Source organism: Heptranchias perlo, chromosome 9 (genome assembly GCF_035084215.1).
Source record: "Heptranchias perlo isolate sHepPer1 chromosome 9, sHepPer1.hap1, whole genome shotgun sequence".
NCBI lineage: Eukaryota > Metazoa > Chordata > Chondrichthyes > Hexanchiformes > Hexanchidae > Heptranchias > Heptranchias perlo.
In genome coordinates this window covers 60,054,896-60,082,251 of record NC_090333.1, presented here as the reverse complement: position 1 = coordinate 60,082,251, position 27,356 = coordinate 60,054,896, and the positions used below count along the sequence as shown (strand labels likewise).

The 27,356-nt window shown below is 39.3% G+C and overlaps 1 protein-coding gene across 4 annotated transcripts; it reads right to left on the bottom strand.

The window, feature by feature from the left end:
* Positions 1–439: 439 nt before the first annotated feature.
* Positions 440–24,933, bottom strand: prpf38b (pre-mRNA processing factor 38B). 4 transcript variants are annotated; one of them, XM_067990600.1, is made up of 6 exons: positions 24,453–24,933; positions 14,766–14,834; positions 10,270–10,421; positions 9,165–9,225; positions 1,798–2,024; positions 440–1,701 (listed from the first exon to the last, which is right to left on the bottom strand). In XM_067990600.1, the coding sequence occupies exons 1-6, from the start codon at positions 24,708–24,710 to the stop codon at positions 801–803; spliced, it is 1,668 nt and encodes a 555-aa protein (XP_067846701.1). In that variant the 5' UTR covers positions 24,711–24,933; the 3' UTR covers positions 440–800. The 4 variants fall into 4 exon arrangements, with proteins under 4 accessions (XP_067846701.1, XP_067846703.1, XP_067846704.1 ...); XM_067990602.1 differs by lacking the exon at positions 24,453–24,933 and having other exon boundaries at positions 14,756–14,836; XM_067990603.1 differs by lacking the exons at positions 9,165–9,225; positions 10,270–10,421; positions 14,766–14,834; positions 24,453–24,933 and adding an exon at positions 2,883–2,927.
* Between the last annotated feature and the right edge of the window lie 2,423 nt (positions 24,934–27,356).

The window sequence follows — 27,356 nt, the reverse complement described above, 5'->3', positions numbered from 1 at the left end:
ACCTTTTTTTAAAAAATGAACACAAGTCATTAATTAGATAAGCTTAAAATGACAAAAATGCAAGACCTAAAGCGTGCATTGGAAATAATTCACTGCATAAGCAAAACACCTTAATGTTAAGTAGCTGCTTGTATCTTCCTAAACCGCACACTAAAATCTAGTATATTACCAATAGTGCTTCTGGATTTCTTTAAGTTTAGCCACCTCTATATAGAATGTTTGCAGGAATGCCATGGAGAGAAATACCAATTTTGGTATTTGCCAGTGTAATTTCCCTCCAAATATGATGGCCTCACCCACCTTTTTCCTTAAGATTTGCATGGTCTTATATTAAATAAATAGAAAATAAAATCCAGTACAATTCTGTTGAACGCAGGGATATCTACTACAGGGCACGTATATGTAGGACATAAATGCTATCAGTGTATTAACACAACAGTTTTAAGTACTGGCAGTTTATTGCCCATCATACAAAATGAACCAACATGGCAGTTGTGCCAATGATTAAAACTCTCAGAACATATGTACATAGTATACTTGCAAAAACATTATTTCAAACAAAAACAAATCTTGTATCAACTACATTGTACAGAATAAAGTTGGTCTTGAATTACAATGGTAAGTTGAACAGCTGGTTACCAAAGGCACTTCCTACAAACAGGAAATATCATCTGCAGGCTACAGGAATTTGAAGACAGGTGTTTATCCTAGCCATAGCATAATTAATTTTTTTTTAAAAAAGAAAATGTTCAAAAGCAAAACAATTTATTCACTGTACAATTAGAGATTTAAGTAATTTTTCAGTCATCATCAGTGGTATTGCCTTGCAACCACCCTTCTGCATTGCTTTTGTTCTCTCTTTCTGTACTGAGACTTCTTCTGTGGCTTGATTTGCTTGAATGATCCTTACCATCACTGTGACTTTGTTTGTGAGATCGTTCTTTGCTTCGACTGCGCTTGCGAGCTTTCTCTTTGCTATGACTACGCTGTTTCTTTATCCGTTCACCGTCATTCACATCAGTCCTTTCTTTGCTAATGCTTCTTTTGTTTGATTTCTCTTTATGTTCATTTCGGTGTTTAGATTTCTCTTTGCTTTTGCTTCTACTACGTTTGCTGACCCGACCCCTACCAGGACTACTGCTTCTATGTCTTTTCTCTCTGCTCCTGCTTCTACTATGCCTTTTATCTTTTTTTGAATCCTTCTTATCGTCTTTATGCCTTTTTTCATCTTTCTCTCTTCTTTCTTCCTTACGTTTTCTGTCTTGTGTCTCTGATCGGCTTCTTTTATCCCGGTCTCTAGATCTCTCTGGCTCTTTCTCAACATTCCTTTCCCTGTCTCTATCACTTACCCTTTCTTTGTCTTTATCTTTCTCATAATCTTTGTCTCTCCTTCTGCTTCTTTCATTTTCCTTCTCTCTCTCTTTATCTTTTTTATCACTCCTTTTATCTCTGCTTCGACTTCTGTGTCGGTCTCTGCTTCTGCTTCGCCTGCGGTCTATGCCTCTGTCTGTGCTTCTAGATTTATGTCTATCCTTCTCACTTCGCTCTCTATCTTTAACCTGCTCTCGTTCCCTTTTCTGCCGTTCTCTTTCTCTTTCTAATTCCTTGTCAAAACCAAAAGATCCATGGCCTTCTCTATGACGACTTCTGCTTCTAGATCGCCTAGGAGATTTGCGTGGACTAAGGGATCTTCTTGGTGACCTGAAAGACAAGTCAGTAAATTGCAATAAAATTCTAGATGCTTTACAAATAGCATTTTAAATATATGTTCACATTTAATTAATCCAAATGCATTACCTTGAGTGTCTACGTTCTGAAAGACGCTCTGGCTCTTCCATACTATCCTTCCCATCCTTTTTGGCAATTTTCCTTGGTCGAGTTTTGAGATACTGGTCCAAATTCTTTTGAACTGGAACTGGAATTCTTGGGAATAAAGTAGAGAACCATTCCAGTTTAGTAAGAAAAGAACGAATCATCTCTCCTATTGTCATGACACAACCTCCTCCAGCCTTTACATCTAGTTCCTGAAAAACACAATAAAAACATGCCATTGGTAAAACTGATCATTCACCCTTCACATTTGTGTTAGCATGTGAAATAATCAAGGAACCCCAACTTTTTGTTTAAAAAGAATGTACTACCTTTGAAGTAACCTAATCATTTTCACATGCAGTTATACCTGCAAAACTTTCAAGCCTATCCCAAAATTAATGTTGTGAGGCCTGTAATAAAATGGTTAAAAATTAGACTGATCCTATTAAAACTTTAGTAATACCACTATCAGCTTATGCAAATATTTTGCAAGTATCTGTAAAATAATAGGTGCCATTTCTCCTAGGACTGACATAATCCAACCCCCTCGAAATTTGATCTAAAGCTGCATTTTAATTGTCCTGTTTGGAAAAACCTCCCACAGCCAAATCTCTTCAAAACCTGGTACGCTTTTTAAAACACATTACTAAGTATACCAGCAGCACAAATTGACCAACACACTTATGTAGCTACAAAGGTTATAGCTAAATTTGAAAACTGTCAGCAAGCCGTTAAATTTTCTTCTTGTATGTTGCGATCCTCACTGTATTTAACATTAAGACAACTTTTTGAAGCAATAGCAAACCAACTGCCATGAAGCAGTGAGGTATAATCAATTAACATTCAATATAAAATATTTTGAAACTGTATAGTCCACAATGACCATTGTCTTTGGAAAAGGGTCATTACCGCATGATTGCCTCCTTGCCATGCCCTCTCACAGCTCAGGACATGTTAGTCAGCTATTGTCAGTTTCCAACCTACAGTGCAAGCACACAGGAAAATCAGATTTTATTAGGCTAGAAAAACAAAAAAGACAGTCTAAACATAAAATAAGCGCTTGCACTCACACACATTAATCAATAGTGTTGCTCAGCTACATTTCCAAATTCACCTGCTGCCCAATGAAGATCTAAAGAAGAAAACAGGGCAATTAGCTTAAATGCCGGCAGTCTCAGAGCTTCATTAAACTCAGGCTCAAATCTAAAGTTTTGATGGAGACAGATGTAATCACAGGCAGAATGGCAGCTTCGTGTTCTAATGGTGTACTTAAAGTACGCTACTTAAAGCGTGGCCAGTACTACCAACTCACTGTGTATAGATGAACTGGAGAGAAAATGAAATCAAATCAGAATTTTAAAAAATTATCCTATGAAAAATCATGTTCTTTTTAATGCATTCAAAGACTTTTGTTGAAATGAATGGGTATGGTTTAAAAGATTTGTGGCAGGGATGGGAAAATTACATAAACAATTTTAAAGCTGAAGTCGATCAAAGATATTAAATTATAGAGGTCAATTGAACTCAACATCCTTTATCAGCGCGTTTATCTAGGTACACGGAAACAACATTTATATTACAAGAATGGGCAATAATCAGCACTTCATCACCATTAGAAACTGATCAACAGTCTCTTCTGTACAGTCTTTCTGCCCGTGCCCAAAAAAAGTCCTGGATTTAATAATACAACCGTATAAATTAACTGGATACATTATTAGTATGGGTTTAATGTGCATCTATAAAATAGCTTCCTAATATTAGGGGAAAAAAATTACAAAAGGAGCCAAATCCAAACTTTAAAATCATAGCTTTAAGTAGGAGCAAAGAACAGCTGCTGCTCTTAAGTGGTTTCTAACACATGAAGTAGGAAAAGTTTTAGTTCAGATCTTAAGTAATCCATTTTCCACACATTAAATATAGAAAATTGAGACAAGTAAAATCAAAGAAAGCCCAACTTTTTTCAGAACTTTCATGGAAAAAGACAGAGATTGCACCAGAACAAGATACCATATTCCATCTATTGCTCTTGTACATAACAGCATCTTGAATACTATTTTGTTTCCTTTAGGTTTTCAATAGTTAGGAATGGGAAATGATTTGAATAAATCATTGCTGTATACGTGCCACCATTCACCTCTGATAATCACTCTCCAAATTCTATAAAGTATTAACAATCTCATACTTTTTCCAGGACTTGAAACAAAATTGCAAAATCTTTCTTCTAAAAATGCATTTATAAGCAATATTATATGCCAACATACCTCATGCATATGGAAACATGCTTACCACTATTTGGTGGCAATAAGGAAACTCTGCACTCAATTTTTTGTAGCCTATCAAGTTAACACAATGAGTATGCATAAAATATAAATGCAGTACAAGTCTTTGTGTGCACTTTAAATTGAACATACAATAGCAATTCGCTATGAAGTGTAAATAATCTGAATTCATTGAGTTTAGACTTTCTCTGGCAAAAGGCTATGCAGCAAAACATAGAATGAAGAAGCACTCAGTCTCCAGACCAGACTTTGAATCTGGACAACGATCAGTACTTTCTAAATATAAGCCAAAACAAGTATGACTGAATAGTTATGTACAAAGATCGATCCAGAAGTTATTAATCTAGTAATTAATGACAGTGGCTCTGCATGAGGGACAGTCACTAGTGGAGTTCAGAGATCGGAGTTATGGCCATTGCTCTTCACCACCTTCAACAATCTAGACAAATGCATCAGAGGAACTATCCACAAGTTTGCGGGTGTCACAAACGTGTGTTGTTACTGACCTCAGATGAAAATAGTAAGATTGCAGGAGGATCTTGATGCAATGGGGAATGGGCCTGTGCCAGGAAAATGTCTTTTAATGTTGACTAGTGCAGCATGCTTCCCTATCCTTTCCTTGTAGAATGCCTTAACCAGACTGCAGTGTCTAGTTTTGGTCCTCTCACGCGGTGGGGATATCGAGCCCCTGGAAACAGTTCAGAGGAGGGCTCCTCAACTGATAAACCAAGAGCCACTGAACTAGGGATGACAGGCCCACGGAGCTGGTGCCTTTTACCTGGGAAAAACAAATTTCAAGGAGATGTGATTGATGTCTTCAAAATAATGAAGGATTAGATTCTGTCCATGTGGATGGTCTACTTGAAGTAGATATGTTGAGGAGGACTAGGGAACATAAATTTAAGTTACAAAAGCATACAGTTGGCCTAAAAAGAACTTGCATTTATGTGGTAAATAAGGTTGGTGAGCTGCAGGCTCAAGTCACCACATGGGACTATGATATAGTGGCAATAACAAAGACCTGGCTCAAAGGAGGGAAGGATTGGGCACTTAAAATCCCTGGCTACAAGGTATTCAGGAAAGATAGGGAAGGAAAGAAAGGTGGGTGGCAGTATTGATCAAAGAAATTATAGCACTGGAAAGGGATGATGTAGTTGAGGGGTCAAAGAAAGAATCTATTTGGTTAGAATTAAAGGAACAATAGAGGAGCTATTACGTTACTGGATTTATACTTAGAGGCCACCAAATAGTGGGAAGGAGATAGAGGAGCAAATTTGCAGGCAAATTACAGAAAGATGCAAAAACTAGAGTAGTGATAATGAGGGAACTTCAATTATCCCAATATAGACTGGGACAGTAAAAGCGTAAAGGGCAAAGAGGGGGTAGAAGTTTTGAAATGTGTTCAAGAGAACTTTCTGGAATAGTGTATTTCCAGCCCAACTTGGAAGGAAACGCTGCTGCATCTAGTTCGGGGGAATGAAGTGGAGCATTTGGGGGAACAGTGATCATATTAGGTTTAGAATAGTTATGGAAAAGGACAACCAAATGTGAAAAAGCTTAATGCTAGAGGGCTAATTTCAGTGAGTTAAAAGGGGATCTTGCTCAGGTGGATTGGAATCAAAAATTGGTTGGGATAACAGTAATTGAACAATGGGAGGCCTTCAAGGAGGTGTTGGTTCGGGTACAGAGTAGACACATCCCTATGAGGGGGAAAGGAAGGGCATCCAAAGCTAGAGCTCCCTGGATGACTAAAGATATTGAGATTAAAATGAAACAGAAAAAGGAGGCTTATGATGAATGCAAGGTTCATAATACAGTAGAGGACCAGGCTGAATACAAAAAGTACAGAGGAGATCTCAAAAAGGGAATAAGAGGGGCAAAGAGAGTATGAGAATAGCTTAACAGCTAACATAAAAGGGAACCTAAAAGTCTTTTATAAACATATGAACAGTAAAAGGGTAGACAAAGGAAGAGTGGGGCCGATTAGGGACAAAAAAGATCTTTCTGTGGAGGCAGAGGGCATGGCTGAGGTACTAAATGAATACTTTGCATCTATCTTCACTAAAGAGGATGTTGCCGTTGTAGCAGTAAAGGAAGAGGTAGTAGCGATACTGAATAGGATAAAAATAAAGAGATACTTAAAAGATTGACAGTATTCGAAGTAGAAAAGTTACCCAGTCCAGATGGGATGCATCCTAGGTTAGAGGGAAGGGTGGAAATTGCAGAGGCTCTGGCCACAATCTTCCAATCCTCCTTAGATATGGGGATGGTGCAGGAGGACTGGAGGATTGCAAATGTGACACCCCTGATCAAAAAAGGGGAGCGGGATAAACCTGGCAATTACAGGTCAGTCAGCCTAACGTCAGCAGTGGGGAAAATCATGTTTGACCAACTTGATTGAGTTCTTTGATGAAGTAATGGTGAGGGTTGATGAGAGTAGTGCAGTTGATGTGCATTTGGACTTTCAAAAGGCATTTGATAAAGTATTACATAATAGACTGTTAGCAAAATTAAAGCCCATGGGATTAAAGGGACAGTGGCAGCATGGATGCAAAATTGGTTTGGGGACAGAAAGCAGAGAGTAGCGGTGAATGGTTGCTTTTCAGACTGGAAGGAAGTATACAGTGGTATTCCCCAGGGGTCAGAATTAGGACCATTGTTCTTTTTGATATATATTAATGACCTGGATTTGGGTATAGAGGGTATAATTTCAAAGTTTACAGATGACACGAAACTCAAATATAGTAAACAACGTGGAGGATAGTAACAGACTTCAGGAGGACACAGCCAGACTGGTGAAATAGGCAAACAGATGGCAGATGAAATTTGACGCAGAGAAATGTGAAGTGATGCATTTTGGTAGTAAGAATGAGGAGAGGCAATATAAACTAAATGGTACAATTTTAAAGGGGGTGCAGGAACAGACACTTGGGGGTGCACACACTCAAATCTTTGAAGGTGGCAGGACAAGTTGAGAAGTCTATTAAAAAACATGGGATCCTGGGCTTTATTAATACAGGCATAGAGTATAAAAGCAAGGAAGTTATGCTGAACCTTTATAAAACACTGGTTAGGCTTCAGCTGGAGAATTGTGTTCAATTCTGGGTACCACACTTTAGGAAGGATGTCAAGGCCTCACAGAGGGTGAAGAGATTTACTAGAATGGTACCAGGGACAAAGGTCTTCAGTTATGTGAAGAGACCAGAGAAGCTGGATTTGTTCTCCTTAGAGAAGGTTAAGGGGAGATTTAATAGGGGTGTTCAAAATCATGAATGGTTTTCAGAGTAAATAAGGATAAACTGTTCCCAGTGGTAGAAGGATCAGTAATCAGAGGGTGCAGATTTAAGGTGATCGGCAACAGAGCCAGAAGTGACATGAGGAAACATTTTTTTTAAGCAGCGAGTTGTAATGATCTGGAATGCACTGCCTGAAGGGTGTTGGAAGCATATTCAATAGTTCTTTCAAAAGGGAATTAGATAAATACTTGAAGGGAAAAGATTTATAGGGCTATGTGGAAAGAGCACGGGAATGGGACTAATTGGATAGTTCTTTCAAAGAGCCGGCACAAGCACGATGGGGCGAATGGCCTCCTCCTGCGCTGTACCTACTGCGATACTACGAGTACATAGCATCTTTCACGAACTCAGGACGTCTCAAAGTGCTTGACAGCCAATGGAGTACTTTTTGAACTGTAGTCACTGTTGCAGTGTAGGGAAGCTTGGAAGCCAAATTGTGCACAGTGAAGTACCACTAACAGCAATGAGATACATGACCAGATAATCTGTTTGTGATGTTGGTTGAGGAATAACCTTTGGCCAGGACACTGGAGAACGCCCCTGCTCTTTTTCATACAGTGCCATTGGATCTTTTACGTATAACCTGAGAGGGAAGACAGAGCCTCAGTTTAACATCTTATTCTAAAGGCAGCACCACCAACAGTGCAGCACTCCTTTAGTAGCACAATGAAGTGTCAGCCTAGATTATGTGCTCAAGTCTCTGGAGTGGGACTTGAACCCCACAACCTTTTGACTCAGTGACAAGAGTGCTACCACTGAGCCAAGGTTAGTTGCGAGAAAGTATTTTTTCATAGTAGCTGACCTCTGGGTAAGTTGTGGTAAGCATTCAAAAGGGAGCTGGCTGAGTTCCTAAGAGTGATAAACATCTCTACATACAAATTGTAGCTAGTTTAATGGGAGTTAGTGTCACTGGTCACTGTTGTTGCCTGGAGCTAGCTTGATCATCTTCATTTTCAGGGAGGAATTTCCCAGTTTCTCCTTAAATTGGCCTATGGTTTTGTCTCTATGTTTATGAGTGGAAAGAGCTGGGGGTGACATTGTGTGCAAACTACACCATGCCAGGACAGGCTCAATGGACCAGATGGTCTTTTCCTGTCTCTTTTTCTATGTTCTTAAGTATTAGTGTATCTAAAAAGGTACACATCTTTGGCAGGGGTGGGGGGCACTATACCAAGATGGCTTTAATATATATTTTGTAACTAATTACACTAGTAACTGTTACAGCACCTAGGATCTCCCTCAATTGTTAAAACATTATTGGAAAGTTCTACATTTAAGGAGGACAGAAAGAGAGAATCTACAATTCTTATTCCTGTAAAAGTCTAAACTGGACTGGGGCAGGATGGACTCTAACATGCATCAGCTGACAGTCAGCCCTACATTACCTTGAATTTGAGTTTCAGATGCGGGTTTCCAGGGCAGAAGATAGAGAATGAAAGTCTTCAGATGAACGGGTTGAGGGATCCACTAATAGCATGATATTTGATGCTCAGTGGGACTAAGTCAATTCATCACCAAATTATTTAAGTCACAGCAGCCAATATGCTGTGAACAAAATATAATTACTCTATACATAATAAACATGGCAGTAAGAAAATTGATTTAAATTATTGTTCCTCACAGATAAATACAAATACTTACACCTACAAAAACTTTACGATTCAATATATAAAAGAAAGCCTCGTCTTTACACAATTAATTTGAACACAAATTAGCTATGACAATTCTCTTCCACCATGCCCAAAGACAATGAAAGGCACAACCCTTGCCAACATACCTCTTCATCATCTAAAAAAGGTTCATACCAATCCCACAAGTCGGCTGGGGGCTGTGTGTACCTTTAAAATAAAATTACAAATATTCAAGATCTGTTATAAATATACAGCAAAACTTCAGTGCATATTAAATCTTTTACATTGCAATTTTGATTTCAGGAGAGCTGGGTAATATTGACCTCCCGGCACTGCTCTCCAATTTGCAGTCCCACCTGGAGCCATGCCTATATCAGATGCCAGGCACAAGCAGAGCTGGTAAATCCACTGAGTATGCACAAGACTGTCAAATTGAAAGTACACTTTTGTTAGCTGCACATTTTCAATGTAAAAGCATCTTTAAGTGCACACTTTTCAAAATCACATTTATTCTGACAATGTAGTTTGCACACTGAATTAAAGCATATACCATCAAAGTGCACAGATTGTCAAACTTCTGATCGCCATACGTACATGTGCAAACAATCTCCCGTAATCAGTCCAGGTTCCAAACTAAAAGCCAACTGAGTTAATCACTATCCAAGGCAGTGACCAGCTCAAGTGACAGCTCAGCTAAGAATCAGACAGAACCAGTTCATAAGATCCCAAATGGGCACACTCATCAATTTCAGATTGTAACATCGGGACCCCACCTTTGCACTTCTGGTGAATTGCTACTTCACTTTCAAAGTCACAAGAAACTCCCTAACAGATAATGATTCTTCCACCACAAGCATTTTAAACAGAAACCTATCTAGAGTGCCAGTCAGCAAAGACTATGTTGTTGAACATACAGCAGCCAGCTAGTACATTTAGCAGTCCACTGACTGACATTTTAAGACATACATCCGTTTAAAATGCATGTAGTGTAATATGTTGCATCTGTGTTTAGTGAGTTTCTTGCTACTTGGGTAGAGAGTAGCAACATTCCTAGGCTGAGTTCTATCGGACTGAATTCTCCATTCAGTGGCCCCTTTCACCATCACCTCTCTCAAATGTCTCAGATGCCTAGAATCAATGGCAGATTGGTTAAAATTAACCATATTATAGCTGGCAAAACCAATGTGCATTTAAGCAGGCTTCACAATATCTATATTTTAATGGTTGGGTAGAACAAAAGCACAGACATACCGAATATACATGAATCCTAAACCCCGGATGTACGGAGAGTCAGTGTGTGTTATTAGGCCCATCACTTGTTTTCGAGTTAACTTCAGGGTAAATAGCTTGTACAGCAGACAAAAGGCAGTGGAAACAATGCCCCCTGTTCCAACACCACGTACCTGAAATAAAAATGCGAAGAGAATTTTATACAAGCACTTGCACAGAATTTAATTACATAGTCTATTTTTTCCTAGAGGCAGCACACAGGGATAACTCTCCTACTGTACATTCCCAATTTTGATTTTAACTAGGTTTTATATTTGAGATATTTTCCTCATGCAAAAGTTATCCGTTTATTTCTTCGATTCACTTCAACTCACCTTTGCTGCTACAAAGAACATGAGTTTGACAAATCAGGGAATCTATTCTCTACCGAAGGAGCTGTATCTATGAAAGTTAGGACGGGGGAGTTAGTATGAGGATTTCCACTGTTCTTGAGGTTTAGTTTTTCTCCCTTATTTCTTTTACCCCTCCACACAGCACTACAAAGGGAAAAACCAAAGTCATACCAAGAGCAAATGAAAAGATAGACCAACTTCAGTGTGGCAAGTCGAGCTTCAAAGTCACTTTGGGATGGGATGGGTTTGAAAACATTGAATTTTTTTTAAACTCATGGCCAGAAGGGCACCCTCCCCCTCATTGTGGTTAATTGTAAACAATTTTACAACACCAAGTTATAGTCCAGCAATTTTATTTTAAATTCACAAGCTTTCGGAGATTTTCTCCTTCCTCAGGCATTTGCCTGAGGAAGGAGAAAATCTCCGAAAGCTTGTGAATTTAAAATAAAATTGCTGGACTATAACTTGGTGTTGTAAAATTGTTTACAATTGTCAACCCCAGTCCATCACCGGCATCTCCACATCATTGTGGTTAAACAACTGCATGCAGCCATTCTGGAAAGTGGACAAGGATCACCAGGAAAATGACCAGGTTCAAAATCCTAGAGGACACTTAGTACTGGCTGGGCCTCCCAAGAAAAAGGACCCCCGCAATGAGGTTAGCATGACTCTCACTACTAACTGGAAGAAGATGCATTCCCCCCAATCCTGTGACGACTGCAGACCCACCCACAGTAAACACATGGCTGAAACACACATTGGAAACACGGGACATCTGCCAATCAGAATGAGTGAAGTCTGACTTGAATCCAGAATTGGGAAAATACCCGCCAGCCTGCAAACTGTTCTTGGAGACCTACTCAACACAAACTACCCAGTGGCCATTAGGGCCAACCCGAACCAACAGTATTCAAGACGCCTCCCCACCATCCCTTATTCCAACTAACCCCAGAACCCAAGGCCAAACAAGCTGCCTCAGCTCCTGACAAGCAATCTGATGTGGAAATACGTTCCTCCCACAGGTACCATGCAGTCAGGATGCATAGTGGCTTTGTAAACTATTTTTGGGAATATACACTTAAAATGTATGTATGTTTAGGTGTACAATGACCTCAAAATATCTGTGAATGTACCCTTAATTGTACAATGGTTTCACAAAGTGTATATATGTGCACACCTATACCTATAATAGCTTCATAAATTGTACGTTCATGAGAATCCAATTTTTAAAAGAGAATCTCACATTTGTGGACAACTAGAGAACACTGCTGGAGAAGGTAAGCTTTTCAGAAGACGCGAGAAGCATTTAAACCAGATTGGGCTGAGAAAAGACAATTCGGAAACATCTAAACTAATTGGGACTGGGATTAAATTTGTTAACTATGTGGTCTCCTTGTTTTACAGGAACTAGAGTACAACTGTTGGCAATATAAAGTCCTAATTTAGATCAAATTAAATGACCACGGTGTTTACATAAGGAAAAACAGAGTTTTGGGGAAGGGGGGGGTGCCGCCATGTAATATTTTGACGAGGTAAATAGGCACAAGCCCAATACCAGCAGAGCAAATGCACTAATATATAACGAGCAGCACAATGCATGCAGGAAAGGAACATGGTAGCTTGCTCATCATCAATAAAACAGCTGATGTCCTACACTGCTCGCAAAGACCTCAAAAGTTAACTTTGAAGGTATATTAGAAATGAATATTAGAATTACAGGCATGGGAATCCATGAAGAAGTTACATATCCAGGTATTTCTGAAACATGGTTAGATATAAATAAAAGTCCTCAAATTCAGTTAAACAGGTGCAGAGGATTCAAAGAGGAGCAGAAATAACTTAGGTGCAGTTGGTCCAATGTTGATCCTTAATGCCTGTACAGGCTCCAAGGACAACAGGTTCAGCAAGGTGAACTTTGAGTAAATTAGAAGGGCCACAGAACAGGGTACTACATGTGTTATAAGGGATTTCAAATACACAACCATTAAGCAGACTAATTGGAAGGTAACCATGGCTGAAATGTTTGTTGAATCAGTCAATGATTGGTTCCTTACTCAGCAGTGTTTGGGAAAATAATTTACTGGATTTGGTCTGAAGTAGTGACCCTAGGTACGGCCACATTTGGAATATTTTTGGTCGCCAGATATCGCCGGGGATATGGAGTCTTTGGAGAGCATACAAAATGATATCCAGTCTTAGAGATCGTGACTAAATCTAGAGTTGGAGCTATTTTCATGAGAAATAGGTTTACATAAGAAATGATTGAGTTTTCAAAATGATGAAATTAATAGATCCTGATTAGTTGGATCGATTATTTGAGATGGATAGGGATGGGAAAACTTGGTGCATGATTGCAAAATATGCAAGTGAAGAATTAGGCTAAACGCTGGAAAGTATTCTTTAGTCATTGGCCTCAAACAGATTACTCAAACTTACTACAAGTTTGGAGCCCTGCACTCTTGCCTCTAAATCAGAACCCCAGGGGCTTGAGCACATAAATCAAGGCTTACACTTCAGTGCAGTACTGAGGGAGTGCTGTACTGTCAGAGGTGCTGTCTTTAGAATGAAACGTTAAACCGAAGCCCTATCTGCCCTCTCATAAATGGACATAAATGATCTCATTGCACTGTATGAAGAGGAGCAGGGGAGTTCTCCCCACTGTGCTAGCCAATATTTCCCAACATCACTAATAAGAGATTATCTGGTCATTAACTCATTGTTATAGCATATTACTCTGTGCAAATTGGCTGCCACGTTTTCCTACACTGCAACAGTGGCTACACTTCTAAAGTATTTAATTGGTTGTAAAACACTTTGGGACATCGAGGTCATGAAAGACGCTACATAACAGAATGGGACAAGTTCCTGAGGACATTTCAAGTTATAAAAAGGTAGATTGTGGAGCAGTTGAAAATAAGGAGATTAATGAGTTACTGCTTGATTGCCTGAGGAATTGGAAAGGAATCTTCCAGGGAAGCATTTACTGCAAAGGCATTAAAAACTAACATCCCAATTCACTTAAATAACTACACGAACAAAGGTGCATCTAGCGATTTTAAGTCTGACTTGTCATGAAGCTATTACAACCATCCATTATAACTCAGTGATTAAGATTCCCCTCTCGACAAAAATGTTGGTGGGTGGTCATGCTCTGACCTCAAGTGTGTGTGAAAATACAATCAGTGGCTTTCAAGAGAAGGTGTTGGCATTAGAATGTTTTTTAAATCCTGTTTCAAATTAGATGCAAGTACGACGTGTTTGCCTATTGCTTGTGTTTGAGCTGCATGGTATCCACTTCTGTTCCAAAATCCATCTTTTCATTCTATTCCTTTATTAGGGAACAGATGATTTGTCCATTGCTAAATCTAGGTAATTATCCTGCTGTTACTTTTAAATTATGTTGAATAAACAAATTTAATTGCAGTAGGAATAAACTTTGAGCTTCCTGGACAAGCTTTGCCTAGCAGCAAATTTATTGGACATTGTCAAACATAACTATACATTCAACGACCCTTTCTCACATGTTCACAACACAAGCAAATTTCCAGTAACAATGCTGTCAATTAAAGATGCACCATTTTAAGATAGGGACATGCCATGTAAAATAGAATGAATGTATATGCCCCTTTATGGGTAGACAGTGTAATTGCTCTGCATTCTTAAAATGAATGGTGGGTTCAACTAAAGGTCAGGTTGAAGGAGAACCCTGGCTGTCTGATTGACAGGACAATTAAGAGGTTATAGATACTGTGGAACTTTTGTTCCTGATAAGAGAGCTGACAAGCACCATTTTAAAAATTGTTTTGCTTAAGAACAGAATGAAGTGTAAATGGCATGCATAAATTTCCAGAAATTTTGTCCCATTCAGATTGTGCTGAATGTGAACCAGCTCAAAATTGTGAAGCTTTGCAAAACAGCACTAGGAAGCATCCAAGACATGTTTAAATACTGGGAGCTGGTATTAACAGATTAGGCCTCAACTGCCGATACCCAGCAAGTATCGCCGACTATGTTTGCGAAGAGAGGGGGAAATATCTGTACGCAACCAAGTCAGTAGACAGATAAACATTTATAGTTATAAGAGAGATTTTTTAAAAAGAAATTAAAGCACGTACTTCTACTTACCCCTCCGCACATGCCTGTCTGGCCTGCAGTCTTCCTGCTCCCTTTTTCCCATGGCTCAATATGAGTAACCTGTAAAAAAAAATCTTTAATTAAAGAAAGATTTTGTAACTTTTGTAATACAAATTAAGATAACCTAACGTTGCAACCATCAGACCAAATCATTTTGTACGTTCCCTTGGATGTACCTTAGATATCCATAAGCAACTCCAGCTCATGGTTATTGGCTCGAAGTAGGAATGAAACACAGTGGAATTTGTCTTGCGAAACGTTCCACTAAGTGCTGTAACATTTGCCACATGTTAAATTCATCATTTCAATCTCACTAGAAAGTTTCATTTTAAGGGTACATTTGAGACATACACAAGAACTTAATGTTCAAAATCACAAATGTAATCGTGTATAATATCTTTTGCTTCCGCTTTGCACAACCCTTCCAATTTTTCCTCTAAAAATGATTTCTCAAAGCACAGCTGCATGGTAGTATTTGAACAGCTTTCCCCCACAAAAAAGCCCCTCCACCCCCATCAACAAAAGTACTGGAAAGTTGCATTTTAAGTTTGTGCAAAATTGCCACTGTGCTTGACTGTAATGCACAATTAAGATCAAATCTGGCTTGTAATTTGAAGCACAGATTCAGATAAAACTTTTGTTCTTGTTCATATACCACCAAGGGGCCATTACATTGCTCCTCAAATCTTTCTATAGCTGCAAAATTAACAGGTTATAGTTTCTTGCTAAATGGTACTAAAATGTCATTTTAACACTCCATTTACAGAATGCGTGTGACAAAGTTTTTAACAGCTACATCTTAAAACATTAAAAAAGTGAACTTCCAGCCGCATAAAGCATTATCTCCTTTAACTTGGCATCTATTTTTTGATTACACCTCTGTCAAGCACAGTGGCAATTTTTTAAATATAAGTTAAAGGCGAAATAATGCAAGTTGCCATTGAACAAACAGCCAGCAGGCAGAGGAGACTGCAGGATCAGAGACACAAACAAAATAGACATAGAAAAGATGTTTCCACTTGCTGGAGAGACCTGAGCTACAGGCCATAAATATAAGATAGTCACTAATAAATCCAATAGGGAATTCAGGAGAAACTTCTTTACTCAGACTGGTTAGAATGTGGGACTCGCTACCACAAGTAGTAGTTGAGACGACTAGCATAGATGCATTTAAGGGAAAGCTAGATAAACACATGAGGGAGAAAGGAATAGAAGGATATGCCGATAGGGTTAGATGAAGTAGGGAGAGGAGGCTTGTGTGGAGCATAAACATCGGCATGGACCAGTCAAGCCTCTTCCCTCTCTACTTCATCTAACCCTATTGGCGTATCCTTCTATTCCTTTCTCCCTCATGTTTATCTAGCTTTATGTGGAGAGACTGGAGAAGCTGGGGTTGTTCTCCTTAGAACAGAGAAGATTAAGGGGAGATATGATAGAGGTGTTTACAATCATGAACAGTTTTGACAGAGTAAATAAGGAGAAACTGTTTCCAGCAGCAGAAAGGTCGGTAACCAGAGGACACAGATTTAAGGTGATCGGCAAAAGACGACACTAGGAAACTTTTTTTTTTAAACGAAGTGAGTTGTAATGATCTGAAAGGGTGGTGGAAGCTGATTCAATGGCGACTTTCAAAAGAGAATTGGATAAATACTTGGAAGGGAAAAATTTACTGGCCTCTGGGGAAAGAGTAGGGGAATGGAACTAATTGGATAGCTCTTTCAAAGAGTCGGCACAGGCACGATGGGCTGAAGGGCCTCCTCCAGCGCTATACGTACGATGATACTATGAATCCAAAGCCAGTAGCATACTTGCCTGAAATTGTTCTGATCAGTTAATTACACTATCCATAGTCATGGCCCCCATCGCTTTCAATGGAGCTGCTCCTACAGCATAAGATTGACTATAGGAGACTTGAACACCTTTTTTCTTTCCTCAATTATATTTACAATTGAAATCCATTCATAAGACCAATCTAAAGCCCAAGTTATTTGATGTAAAGCATCAAAGCTTTTACATTTATTTTGTTTCATACCACACTTTTGGCATTTGTACAGTAGCACCCTTGGAAGCTGATCTGAGGCAGCAATGTAAATATAGGCAAATTTGATGCAAGACCATGTCTTCCTGTAATGAGGATACATATCAACTGCTATGAAGATCAAGAGTTTTTTTTAAAACTGAAGCCAGGCTGGGTGGCTACTGAAGTCATTTGTATTAATGATCAAGAATTGATGCAATCATCACCACATTTCAATTATTACAATTACCACTGGCACTCTAATGCCTGTGGCCAGTGCTCCATTACACAAAACTGAATAGACTTGTGGAGCTCAGGCAATACACATCTACCTGTTCAAATCTCTGAAAATAGAGCCAATACTGCTTCAAATAATTTAAGTTGCATTACACTACTAATTACAAATAAGACACGAAGAGAAAAGCATAGCAAGAAGGAAAGACTCTGAAAATGCTGCTTCCTCACATCTCAGGCAGCCATGTCCACCACTGTGGTTTGCAAAATGAAATCTTAACCACAATTTTAGTTTTATAAAAAGTTTGGGAGCATTCTATGCAGTCCACTTTAAAGTCATGAAAGAACAGATATTTAATAGCTTGGGCACACCAGGTGCAATGTTCAAATAGATGTTATGTTGCATGGCAGAAAGAACTGGAATTACTACTGGAACTAAAATGTCGCACTTCATCTCACACAAGTTCGATTCAGCAAATACATACCAATGAAATTAAAGTCAACACAAGTTTTGCATGAGTTATATTTTGGATTAAACCTATACTTTTTTAAACTAATGAACATGGCAAAGAAAAATAAAGTGCAACTTTCAGAAAGTGTTCTACGGGATCATGTTTTCTGAGACTGCTTCTGACGTGCCACTGCTTGTTCAGGATGGGAAAGGAAAATCATGGTGATAAGATGAACCTCATTTCTTACAGTCCTCAATCTATACATCTTTAAATAAAATGGGCAATGACAGTAATATTTTGAGCATTTGCAATAATGAATACCTGGGAGTTTTGAAGCTATAATCTAAAGGAGGGATTCAAGATATAAGCCAGCAAGCAGTAAAGCTGAGGAGTTTATAACATCAACTGAACAATTTAATTATATTGTAAGTTTGTAACCAACTTTCAGGAGGTGTGCTTTTTTCTTAAATAATTTAAATAGCTTCTCTGCGCTGTAGCATTGAAACAAGACTAGGCCATTCAACCCCAAGCCTGCTCTGCCAATCAATTAGATCATGGCTGTTCTGTACCTCAACTCCATTTGCCTGCCTTTGTTCTATATCCTGATACCCTTACCTAACAAAAGCCATCAATCTCAGCCTCGAAAGCTCCAATTGTCCCTGCATCCACAACCTTTTGGGGAGAGAGAATTCAAGATTTCTTTGTGTGAAAGAGTGCTTCCTGATTTTGTTCCTGAATGGCCTTGCTCTAATTTTAAGATCATGTCCCCTCGTTCTTGATTCCCCCACCAGAGGAAATAGTTTCTCTATCTACCTTATTGAATTATTTTAACATTTTAAACACCTCGATCATATTCCCCCTCAATCTTCTATACACAAGAGAATGCATATATGCCAAGTTTATGCAAGCTGTCTTCATAATTCAACCCTCTCAGACCTGATATTCTGGTGAATCTATGCTGCACCCCCTCCAAGATCAATATATCCTTCCTGAGGTGCAGTGCCCAAAACTGAATGCAGTACTGCAAATGGGGTCTGACCAAGGTTCCGTACAACTGAAGCATAACTTCCTCCCCTCCGTATTCCAACCCCTTAAGATAAAGTCCAACATTCCATTAGCCTTTTTAATTGCTTTTTGTACCTGTAAGAGCATTTAATGATTTATGTACTGGACTCCCAAATCTCTCTGCTCCTCTATAGTTCCTAGTTTCTCACCATTTAGAAAATATGCCGATTTACCTTTCTTGGGCCCAGAGTGGATAACCTCACTTTCCCAACTCCATTTTGCCTTTTCACTAAATGTGTCAATGGCCTTTTGTAACTTCCTGTTCCCATCTACTTACTGTCCCACCCAACATAGTGTCATCTGTAAACTTGGATATACAACTCTCTATTCCTTCATCCAAGTCATTAATAAATATGATGAAAAGTTGAGGCCCCAGAACAGATACCTGAGGAACACCGCTTGTCACTTCCTGCCAATCAGAATATATCCTTTATCCCCACTTTCTGTGTCCTATCTCCCAATCAATTTCCAACTCAATTCAAAAGGCTACCTCCAAATACGTGTGGTCTCATTTTTGCTAATAATCTCTTGTGGAACCTTATTGAATGCCTTCTGAAAGTCCATATAGATAACATCTGTAAAGTAGGCACCCCCTTGTCTACAGTATCAGTGACCTTCTCAAAAAATTCAACTAGATTAGGCAGACATGACTTACTCTCAACAAAGCCACGCTGGCTCATCAAGCAACATCAAACCCTCAGGCTCCAAAACCAGGACATAACCTCTCCAAGATTGAATGCTTATAGGTTCTTACTGCCTAAGCTCATACATGAAGAATGTTCATTAGGCAAAGCATCAGAGGCCAGTGCCCATAGAACTATACCCAATACAAATCAGCACTTTCATATAGCAGAAAGAAAAAGGTAATTATAATAGAATGTAGCTGTAGACTGTTCTGAACAGACAGCCAATAAGGCAATGAGCCATAAACTTACCACACTGTCATAGCAATTGATAGGAATTACAAAAGTCTTTCTTCAGAAGTATTTCTGAACAGCATATCTTAATTCTAAAGAACGAAGAAGTAAATGTGCATTTATATAACTCCTTTCATGACCTCAGGACTTCCTAAAGTACTTCACACAATGAAGATACCAAAGTTGCAGTGTAATTAGTCTTAACCTGGCTCTAAGCCTAAAACTGCTTATAACTGAGCATAATTAAGTTCATAGCGACATTCAAAGAGGAAATGAAATCACTACAGAACAGAGATTCTACATATGGCAGATGCAACTTAACGCAGAGAAGTGTGATGCATTTTGGTAGGAAGAATGAAAGGCAATGATACAATTTTAAAGGGAGTGCAGGAACAGAGATGTATGTACACAAATCTTTGGAGGTGGCAGGACAAGTTGAGAAGACTGTTAAAAAAAGCATAGATTTCAAAAGCAAGGAGGTTGTGCTAAACTGTTAGAAAACATTGGTTGGCCAGCTGGAGTAGTGTCTCCAATTCTGGGCACCATACTTTAGGAAGGCTATTAAGGCCTTAGAGGGTGCAGAGGAGATTTACTATAATGGTACCAGGGATGCAGGACTTGAGTTACGTGGAGAGATTAGAGAAGCTTGGACTGTTCTCCTTAGAGCAGAGGTTAAGGTGAGATTTAATAGGTGTTCAAAATCATGAAAGGGTTTTGATCGAGTAAATAAGGAGAAACTGTTTCCAGTGGTAGAAGGGCCAGTAACCAGAGGACACAGATTTACGGTAAATGGCAAAAGAACCAGTGCCGAGATAAGGGGGATTTTTTTTAATGCAACGAGTTGTTATGAAAGGGTGGTGGAAGCAGGTTCAATTATAACTTTCAAAAGAGAATTGGATAAATACTTGAAGGGGAAAACTTTGCAGGGTTATGGGGAAAAGGCACGGGAGTGGGACTAATTGGATAGCTCTTTTAAAGAGACGGCACAGGCACAATGGGCCGAATGGACTCCTTCTGTGCTGTATCATTCTATGATTTTATATGAAGAGAAAGGTACGAAAAGAAGTCCATTAAGCCCAATCCAAAGATGGTGCAGTCACCTACGCTATTTACCCACCTCCTGCAATCTCCTGGGAGGGGAAACAGGCTGGGAACTTCCTCTCCATAATCCCGATATTAATGCGAAGCTCCAGGAGATAGTGCTAAAGCAAATCTACTATTTCCAGTTACTCAGCAACTTACCTTCTATAACTGGAAATGTCCTCTCAGGAACTTCTCCAGATCCCTTTTGAAGAGCTACAGGGAATCCATACTGAATGCATGCTGTGGTATCCCAAACTTCCTTCCACCAATACTGCGTCCAATGTAATGCCTTACTGAAGACCGTTACAGTACAAAACATACAAGCAATGAGCAAAACAAGAACTTTGGCCTGATCAAACAGACCTTGAAACTTTTGAAAATGCTCCAGATGTATGTGAAATTAAGATTTCTCTGATTATCAAATTGAATTTTGAAACTTGAGATGTTCAATAGGGGGAGATTTAATCTATACCTAATTTGTGTTATGCTAAATCCACTCTAGTTAAGAGGATAAACTCAGAAAAATATCACTTCTTTTAACGTACAAATAAAATCTGATAGTTGTTGATGCAATATTTTCAATCATATTTTATAGCTGTACAGAAGAAAAATCATACTGGCACAGCCCAAACTTTTGCCATTGAATGTGCCTCTGGAAAGTATGAAAATAAATGGATAAATAACTATTCTTCTGGTAGACTATAATACGATTAGAAGCATAGAATTCTTTTAGTTGCGGTAGCACATGCATCAGCCTCTAAGATGCTTCCCTCAACTACAATAAACAGTTCAACACAGTGTAGAATATCCTCAATGAATGTGAATCTACCATCTGTATTGTAACTAAAATCACATGATGCATCTGTGTTTAAAGGGATATTCTTAATCATTATGAATCTGCAAAACAAGTAAAGATGTCCCTAGATACAACAGGTCAGAAAACCACTAAATCCTCCGACATTATACTGATAAATACAGCCACCCCATTTAAAATATGGAATCGCTTCCAGTGTCAGTTACTCAATATGATTGGTCAGTTGCTTACATAATTCCCACATTTATATTCTGCAAGACAGATTCAGCATAAGCATGCACAGTAGCATTTACAACCCTACCACAGGAACACAAGAACAGGAGTAGGCCATTCAGCCCTCAAGCCTGTTCCACCATTCAAAAAGATCATGGCTGATCTGTTTCCTACTCCATCCACCCACTTTGACTCCATATCTCGTAATACACATGGCTAGCAAAAGTCCATCGATCTCAGGTTAAAAATTATTAATTGAGCTAGCATCTACTGCTTTTTGTGGGAGTGTTCCACAGTTTTACCATCCTTTACATGAAGAAATGTTTCCTAACTTTTCTCTCCTGAATGGCCTGGCTCTGATTTTAAGGTTATGCCCCCTTGTCATAAAAAGCAGAAAAGGTTTCTCTCTATCTACCCTACCAATTCCTTTCAAAATCCTAAAAACCTCAAATCAGATCACCCCATAACTTTCTATATTCCAGGGAATACAAGCTTAGTTTATGTAATCTCTCAATTTAACCCTTGGAGCCCCAGTAACATTCTAGTGAATCTGCACTGCACTCCTTCCAAGGCAAATATATCCTTTCTAAGATGCAGAGCCCAGACTATACACAGTACTCCAGATGGAGTCTAACCAGGGCTTTGCATAGCAAAACTTCCTCCATTTTATATCCTAGCCCTCTAGATATAAAGTCTAACATTCCATTAGCCTCTGATTTTTTTTTGTACCTGACCACTACATTTTAGTGATCTGTGTACATGGACCCCTAAATCTCTTGGAACCTCCACTGTTCCTAGCTTTTCATCATTTAAAAGTACTCAGATCTATCCTTTTTTGGTCCAAAATTGATGAAATCCATCTGCCACCGTTTTGCCCACTCACTTAATCTATCAATGTCTCTTTGTAATTTTATACTCCCGTCTACACTACTTACTATGCCACCAATCTTTGTGTTGTTGGCAAACTTCGATATAGGACTCTCTTGTGTTATCCAATTCATTAATAAATATTGTGACTAGTTGAGGCCCCACCACAGATCCTTGTGGGACACCACAAGTCACTTACTGCCAATTCGAGAACATACTCTGTTTTCTACCACCCAAACCAATCTCCTAACCAGGTCAATAATTTGCCTTCAATTCCATGAACTTTAATTTTAGTTAACAGTCTCTTATGTGGAATCTTATTGAATGCCTTCTGGAAGTCCATATAAATTATATTCATAGACATTCCCCTGTTGACTACTTCAGTTACTTCCTCAAAAAAATCAGTTAAGTTCTTTAGACATGACCTACTCTTTACAAATCTACCTCAGCTCTCTCTGATCAGCTCAAATTTCCCTCAAGTGCTCAGCCACTCTGTCCTTATAGATTCCAATAACTTCCCAAAAGACGTTAGGCTAACTGGTTTATATTTTCCTGGTTTCTCTCTCACCTTTCTTAAATAAGATAGGAAATAGGAGCAGAAGTAGGCCATAAGGCCCCCTTGATCCATTCAACAAGACCATGGCTGATGATCTACCTCAACTCCGCTTTCCCGCCCTATCCCTTGATTCCTTTAGTGTCCTAATATCCATTGAACTCAGTCTTGAATATACGTAACTAAGCATCCACAGCTTGGGGTAGAAAATTCCAAAGATTTACAACTCAGTGAAGAAATTTTTCCTCATCTCTGTCCTAAATGGCCATTCCCTTATCTTGAGACCATGACCCCCTAGTTCTAGACTCTCCAGCCAAGGGAAAGCAGCCTCTCAATCTTATATGTTACAATGAGTTGCACTACCATTCTGGCAGTGTAACTTCCCTGACATCACCGCATGGTCGGTACATGGCAGCAACAAGAAATGTTCCGCCACTATAGAGGAGAAATTTCTTCACTCAGTGTGGTGAACCTGTGGAATTCTCTACCACAGAAGGCAGTGGAGGCCAAGTCAGTAAATATATTCAAGTAGTAGATATATTTCTTAATGCTAAAGGGATCAAAGGATATGGGGAAAAAGCAGGAACAGGGTACTGAATTAGACAATCAGCCATGATCATTTTAAATGGCAGAGCAGGCCCTAAGGGCCAAATGGCCTATTCTTGCTCCTATTTTCTATGATTCTATATGCGTGGTCAGAATAAAATGGCAGCCCCAAAAGAATCTAGGATGTATTCTATGATATTGCCATTGTAAATTCCCACATCCCCAATGGAAACCATGAAAACAGGTCACACTAAAATTACACCTCCCATTAGCAGTCGCTCCACTGGTTAGGAGAGGAGATATACCTTGCATAGGCAGTTTCCAGTATACATAGGCACTTATTCTGGAAAAAAAAGACAGGAAGTGTGCACAACCATCAGATTAATACATTCGTATTTATTATATACATACATTTAAAGATTGGCAGACTGTACAATAATCCCACCCAAAACATTATCGTATTATTCCCTTTTAGACGCTGAATGACCTGTATCATTTTCACCAAATTTCTTTTCTCATCGCAGATCATGATCTGGCAGGGACATACTCAATTCCTAACCCGTCTTCAGAACTTCAGCCGCCTTGGAAGCAGGAACGGTCGGTAAAGGAGAAACCTAGAACCCTCCAACAGATCTCAGTCCTTATAAAAAGAGGCTTTTCGACTAACAGAAAATGCGTTTAAACCAATCCGTTCAAAAATAGAGAGCGTTTGCCCATGCCGGACGAGACCGTGTGTAGGCCAAAAAAAAAACGCTTTTCCATTTTTCTCCCAACGTCCCGGCTTTGCACAAGGCCAAACAGATCATGGCCGTACCGAGAAACAAAACATGGCGCCGCTACTGGAGCCGAATCTATTACCACAAACGAACCGGCTGTTACTGAGGCGCCGAGGCCTAATTTCAAAGCCGGCCTCTTACCTTGAAGTAGATCTCATCCACGACCTCGTGGTAGGTTTTCAGCTCATACAGCTGCACTTTAAAGTAGGGCGAGGAAAGGATGTTGGTGAGGATGAGCGGGTTCAGGTTCATGGTTTTCTCATTCCCCCACAGCGGTAGCACGTTGCCCTGTTTGATGGAGGAGGCCGGCTTGGTGCTCCCCCCAGCTTGTTGCTGCTGCTGCGGCGGCGGCTGCTGCTGCTGTTGCTGGTGGTTTCCAGTGGCTGTTTTGTTAGCCATCTCACTGCTGCTTGCTGCTGCTCACCCCCGCTCACAAGAGAAAAAATCTGAACATCAATGCGCGCTTATCGGTGGAATGAACTACGAGGTTTCAAAATCGTTGACAATTTTTAAATACACATTACTCACAAAATTTAAAATGTGTGTTTTTTTTTAAAGAAACTATTTCACACGCGTACTCTTCCCCAACTTAAAAAAACACAAAATGGCGCCTACCACCTCTTTCCGGCCAACGGAAGTAAGATGACGTTGATTGACAGACAGTTCAAGCAGCCAACCGAAAGCGCAAACGGGAACGGTCGGTTGAGAAATGACCAATGGGAAAAGCGGAGACGAGAAGGTGCCGATAGGGGAAAATCGTTTAATGCGTCATGATGGTAATGTGACGGTTTGGGCTCAGGGATTGTAACTGCCGGTTGGTTGTGGTGAAAGTTGAGGGCCTATGTTTCTCAAAAGCAAAATACTGTGGATGCTGGAAATCGGAAATAAAACCAGAAAATGCTAGAAATACTCAGCAAGTGAGGCAGCATCTGTGGAGAAAGAAACAGAGTTGACGTTTCAGGTCGAAGACCTACATTTCTCCACGGTTACAGTTTTGATTTTCGGCAAACGATTTTTGTTTTGCACAATTTGTAGCCACGCTTCTCTCTTCCTAAAATGGTGTATGGAAGAAGGCTGGAAATAAAAAAGGATGAATACTAGAAATCAGGAAGAAATGGGAAATTCAGGTGAAGCACAGCAGGTTCGTCAGTGTGAAATAAAATCCTGCTCAAGTGTCTCCATTCGAAATATGAACATCTCTCTCCTTTGCTGAGGAATATTATCTGTTGTGTATTTCGAGCATTTTCTGGACTTATTCTAAAAATGTGTGATTATGGGGAATACCGCTAGTGCACCGTGTCATTTTTAGTGACTTAAATATTTCTTCCATCAATAGCAGCTTGTTGATATAAATCCTGAGATCCAATCCCTTTAAAAAATATATAATTTATAAACTCTGATTTTGTAAAATCCTCCTTTTTCTTGACCTGTTGTGACATTATGCATAGTTACAGGATTTGTTTTTCATTATACGATATAGAATATATTCCCATTGCATTCTTCAGTGAGTTGGAATTTATGTTTTCTGTTGTACATTATTATCAAGGCCACTAATTTATAGTGATTAAATGTCAAATTGTTTTTAATACACAACTAGCACATTTCCTGTGGCATTGCTTATGTTGTGTCAGAGGGTACTCTTGTTTTATAAAAATAGTGTTAATGTCATGTATGGGATAATATCAGGGCCATTGATTTACAGTGACTGAACAATCCAGAGATTTTAACACATAATCTAGGCTGACACTTTGGGGAGCTGTCGGAGATGCTGTCTTTTGGATGATATTTTAATCTGAGGCCCTGTCTGCCCTTTTAGGTGGATGTAAAAGATCCTATTGCACTATTCGGAGAAGAGCAAGAGAGTTTTACTGGTGTCCTGGCCAATATTTATTCCTCAGCCAATATCACTAAAACGTATCTGGTCATTTATCTTGTGCTGTCTGTGGGACCTCACTGTGTGCAAATTGGCTGCTGTATTTCCCTATATTACAACATTGACTGCACTTCAAAAATACTTCATTGGTTGTGAAGCACTTTGGCATGTCCCGAGCTCATGAAAGGTGCTACACAAGTGCAAGTTCTTTCTTCTATTAAATGGTATTCTGAGATTTTTCACAACACTGTACATTATTCTGTGAATGAGTGGCCTTAGTTTGTTGATTTTATATATACTAGTCGATCTCCTGTAGTATTGCCCATGGTAAGTCAGGGCAAAGTGAATGTCCTTCGAGAGTGAGTTAGTAATGCTGTAGGTCTAGAAATGGGGATGTACAGTTTCTGAAGATTATGAAGTGCCAGTTAACGCATGGAAGTGTGCAGCTGCAGGTGAGATTGTGTGATAGGTAGCTTAATAATGGGGTAGAACAGGGATATAGGTCTCCTGGTATTTGATGGAGCTGTGGTGGGGTTACAAGAGTTTGAAGGCATCGAGGGATTCTTTGCTATAGTGGGGAACCTGAGCTTTGACAGGAGAGAGTGGAATGTGGTGTTTGGCTCACAGGTGGATTTTTCTTGTCCGTCATTCGTGCGGGGAGAGCTGATGTAGGTATTTAAAATTATTAAAGGCATCAACAGCACGTAGATAGAACATTTGAAGTGATGACATTGGGTAGAACTTGGGACCACCCATAAACAGAATGTAGCGAGTAAGGTTGCTTGATTGGAAGTTTCACTTTCCTCAGGGTAATCAACCTGTCAAACAGGATTCCAGAGATTCTTGTGAAGGCCAGAAGGCACTGGTTTGTAAGTAAGAGATCTCTACAAACTTTGAATTTGGTGTTTGTAATTGGTCTTGCAAGTGTATCTATCTCTGTCTGCTTCTCTCTTTTGCTGTCTCATAATAGTCAGCAAGTAGAATGTTTACACTTTCTATCAAAAAATACAGATGAAAATCATGGATATTTAATCTTTCTGCTACTCCCCAAATTAGAAAGAGAGGAGAAATCTATTTTTTTTTCTTGGAATTGGAATGGTTAAATTTTCCAACAATCAACAAAACAAGTTACCTGACGAAGGAGAAAGCCTCCGAAAGCTTGTGATTTTCAA